The following is a 4,516-nucleotide window of genomic DNA, read 5'->3' as shown; positions in this document are numbered from 1 at the left end:
CTTCTGGAATCTTTCGCCATTAAAGGAGCTTCAAGCTCTCCCTTATCATTGGAATCAGAGCATTACTTACTGTTCTTCTTCAGTAAGCAATTTTGGCCGCTCCTCTTGTTACGAGAAGAGTAGTTGCAATGGAAACTTAATTCAAGAATTTGGAGAAACGAATTGATGATCATAATTCGAAATTAGATCAAAAATTTGATAAGATGTTGAAGATGATGCAGGCGTTACAAGCTGAAAAGGTTACGGTTGCTTCGAGCTCGCCTTCTGAACCTTATTTTCCAACTTCTTCACTCAATAGTTTATCCAGGTCCAATCCTACTATGACCTTAGGTATGAACCCTAAACTCGAATTTTCTAAGTTTAATGGGTCTAATCCGAGAATATGGGTTAAGAAATGTTGCAAATATTTCAATCTATGCAAAATTGCTGATGATCAGAAGGTTGATTTTTAGCTTCATGGAATATGACTAATACGGTTGAGAATTGGGTTATGAATTACTTGTCTATAAGGAGGTCTGTTGTTGTTGATTGGAATGATTTTGTGGTAGATTTGTATGCTCGATTTAAAGATAATTATGTGCTAGATGTTGTTGAGCAATTTAATCGATTGCAACAATTGGGATCAATTGAGGATTATATTGATGGTTTTGAGAATTTGAGGTCTATAATGTTGATGAATAATCACATATTACCAGACTCATATTTTCTTGAAAGCTTTGTGGGTGGCCTTAAACCAGCTGTTAAACCATTTTTCAAAGCCTTTAAACCTATGATAATTGCTCAGGCAGTGGAGTATGAAAGACTGCAAGAAGAATCACTGAGTTCAACTTTTGTCAACTATAAGAAAAATTAACCCTATTCCTATCCTTAAAAACATAAACCCAAAACACATTAACCACAAACACATTAACCCCAAACACTTTACCTCCCCTATTACCAACTCCCAAAACTAAACCCACCTTACCAGCTTTAACCCTACCTTACAATACAAGAAACTATAGGCACATTCTAGTTGATGTTAGACAGGAGAAAATTACTAAGGGTTTATGTTACTATTGTGATCAACCCTACTCTGGAGAGCATCAGTGTCGGTTTAATAAGCCTCAATTATTTACAGTAGAATTACCAAGGTCCTTGGATTCTGATGATGAAGAGGAGGACCATGATTTAGTTGCTGAATCTGGTTCTGAACCTTAAATTTTTGTCAATGCTCTTGCTGGGAGCCAGTATTTATAAACTATAAGGGTTATAGGAAGGGTCAATGTCAAAGATTTGCATATTCTGATTGATTTTGGTAGCACTCACGATTTTGTGGATGTGAATATAGCAAACAAGCTAGGGTGTCAATTAGATCAAATTCCTTTTCAGTCTATTTCAGTTGCTGATGGGAATCATATTCAATTCCCTGTCAACATATGTGCAAGGGTTTTACTTGGGAAATGAGTGGACATAACTTTGATGCAGATGTCCTATTAATTCCCTTGGGAAGTTGTGACATGGTATTGGGAATCTAATGGTTGATACAATTCGGGCCTATTCACTGGGATTTCTTGAAACTGAGAATGGAGTTTACTCTGCAGGGTAAATATTTTGTTCTTAAGGGATTACCTTTTAGGAAGCTATTAGTTACAGATGGTAATCCAACTGTTAAGATGTTGAATTCTGTTATTCAACTATGTCTCTTACAAGTGACTGGGAGTACAACTTCCTTGATGTAGTTGGAACAGGATAACAAAGATATCTTGTTATGTCTTGAGTTTGTTAGTCTCAAGCATCAATAAAAGGTGGTTTTTGATGAGCCTACTGATTTGCCTTTAGAAAGAGGGATACCTGGCAGCACTCCAGTCAAAACCCGGCAGCACTCTAGTCAATACCAGGATATACAGATACCCTTTGAAGTAGAGAGACATTATTGAACAACTATTTCAAGAGATGCTGGACATTTAGAATAGTTCAAGCCCTTTTGCTTTTTCAGTGGTTTTGGTGGGGAAGAAAGATGGGACTTGGAGGTTATGTGTTGATTATAGGGAACTCAACAATAGTATAGTCAAGAATATTTTCCTCATTAATTAAGAACTCATTAATGAGTTAGTTGGTGCTTGTGTTTTCAGTAAGCTGGACCTTACAGACTTAGTGCAAGTGATGTGTACAACACAACTTTTAAAACTAATACAGGGCACTATGAGTTCTTAGTTAAGCATGCCTTTTGGCTTAACTAATGCTCCTGCCTCTTTTCAGGCTGGATGAACAATGTGTTCAGACCATTGCTTAGGAAGTGTGTGCTTGTGTTTTTTTTTATGACATTTTGTTGTATAGCACATCATCATTGTAGGAGCATTGGAAGAATTTAGCTGAAGTTTTTGAGCTAATGTAAGAGAATAGCATGTTTGTAAAAGAGAGCAAGTGCATTTTTGCTACTTCTAAGGTGGAGTATTTGGGTCACTACATCACTCAGGAGGGAATGGAGACTGATCCTAAGAAGGTTTCTGCAGTAAGCAATTGGCCTGTATCAACTAACGTCAAGGAATTGAGGAGTTTCCTAAGCTTAACTAGATACTACAGGAAGTTTGTCATGAGTTATTCCATTATTTGAAAACCACTGACAGATTAACTCACGAAGAATGGTTTTGCATGGACTGAACAAGCTCAAAAAGCTTTTGAAGACTTGAAGTCAGCCTTAATTAGAGCTGTCAAAAGCTGACCCGACCCGAAATACCACCCTAACCCGAAAAAAATGGTGACCCGAACCCGACCTAACCCGACCTAAAACCAACCCTAGACCCGAGTTGACTTAAGTTGACCCGAGTATTTGAGACTCGAACCCGAACATTAATCGACCTAGAGACGAACCGACCCGAATGTAACCCGTAAATTATTAATCTGAACCGAACCCGACCTGAACCGAAATAGACCCAAACCCGTTTTAACCCGTCAAAACCCGAATTCAACCCGACCTATTCCTAACCCGACCCGGATTCAACCCGACCCGGATTTAACCCGACCTGCTACAAACCCGATTTGAATTTCAACCCGACCTGTTACAAACCGGACCCGAATCAACTCGACTTGTTATTGACCCGACCCAAATTCAACCCGACTTGTTATTGAATCGATATGTATAGGTCGTTATCTCATGTTGGTATTGGAATGGAAATTGAATCCTAACTCTATTTCTTCAATATTTCACTTTGAATTTTAAGAGGTTAGTTTCACAAAATGTTTTTAGGGACGAAACATGTTTTCCGCAAATTATTGACTTGAACCGAACCCGACTCGAACCCGAAAATGACCCGACTTAATTATAATCCGCAAATTATTGACTTGAACCGAACTCAACTTGAACCCGAGAATGACCCAATCTGATTATAACCCGTAAATAATTGACTTGAACCAAACCCGACTCAAACCCGAGAACGACCCTAACTCGTTTAAACCCGTAAAGATCCGAATTTAACCCGACCTATCTTTCACCCGACCCGGATGTAACCCGACCTTTTACTAACCCGACCTAAACCCGACCCAAACTTGATAAGATGTATGACCCGACGTGACCCAACTCAAGCATGAACCAACCCGAACCCAACCCGCATATGTTATGACATTACCCCGTATTGACCCGACCCGAGATGATCTGACTCACACTAACCCGACTTAAACCCGACCCGTTTACCCGAATTGACAGCTCTAGCTCCAACAACTAGTAATAAAAAAATAAAACCTCCACTCCAGCTGTAATCCGTCAAACCTATTTAGAAACTAGCTACTCTTTTAACACAAATGAAAATTTTTGCACTTTTAACACAAATTTAGACTCACACCATTTTAACTACTTTTAGCTCTTTTAAAATACTGAATACGCGGGTTTTCTACACTTGAATATTAGTTCTCTATATATAGGAGCAAAAGAGGGTTATTATTCACAAGCTTAAAAAAAAAAAAAAAAAAAAATCTAATCAGAGTGAGAAACTAAGCAATAGAAAAAAAATTGAAGAGAAAGGAAACTGAAGAGGAAAGAAATGGCGAACAATTCCAGGAATCTAGGGTAAGAACAAAAAATCTAAACTTCTAATTTGTTTTTTTGTTGTAATAAATCGTTGAAAGTAGTTTTTCAATTGTAATTTTGTTGAAAGTAGTTTTTCAATTGTAATTTTGATGGTGGAAAATGTTGATTTTATTTCTATAAATATATAATCAGGGTTAAAGGCATTAGAGGAAAGCCAAAAAGATTGTTTAAGACTATGATGAAGAACACTGTTGATGAGAATTCGGAATTGATCGTTCGAACTACTAATGTTTTTGAAAACAAAATCCAAAGTTGGTCTGCAATTGAAGTGATGCGCGACATGAGCGTAAATTTTGGTCTAATTACATAGTTTGACAAGCTTATCAAATCAATCAAGAAAGAGATTCGGCGGACTAAATGCTTTTCCGTGAAAAAGCTTGCAATTGTGAGAGGCTTGTTCAAGAAGCGGCTCAATTATATGAAATCGTGGAACAAAAAGATTTCTAGAATTTC

General features: G+C 37.6%; 1 protein-coding gene across 1 annotated transcript; it reads left to right on the top strand.

Moving 5' to 3' along the window:
* Positions 1-463: 463 nt before the first annotated feature.
* On the top strand, positions 464-853 carry LOC145625211 (uncharacterized). The gene has a single exon (XM_081678286.1). The coding sequence runs from the start codon at positions 464-466 to the stop codon at positions 851-853; it is 390 nt and encodes a 129-aa protein (XP_081534412.1).
* Positions 854-4,516: the final 3,663 nt, after the last annotated feature.

This window comes from Chenopodium album, chromosome 3 (genome assembly GCF_948465745.1).
Source record: "Chenopodium album chromosome 3, dcCheAlbu1.1, whole genome shotgun sequence".
Lineage (NCBI taxonomy): Eukaryota > Viridiplantae > Streptophyta > Magnoliopsida > Caryophyllales > Amaranthaceae > Chenopodium > Chenopodium album.
Note: the sequence above shows the minus strand (reverse complement) of the source record. Positions and strands in the feature narration are given on the sequence as shown.

Coding starts and splice junctions, on each gene's coding strand:
- LOC145625211 (XM_081678286.1), top strand. CDS start 464: ATGACTAATACGGTTGAGAATTGGGTTATGAATTACTTGTCTATAAGG.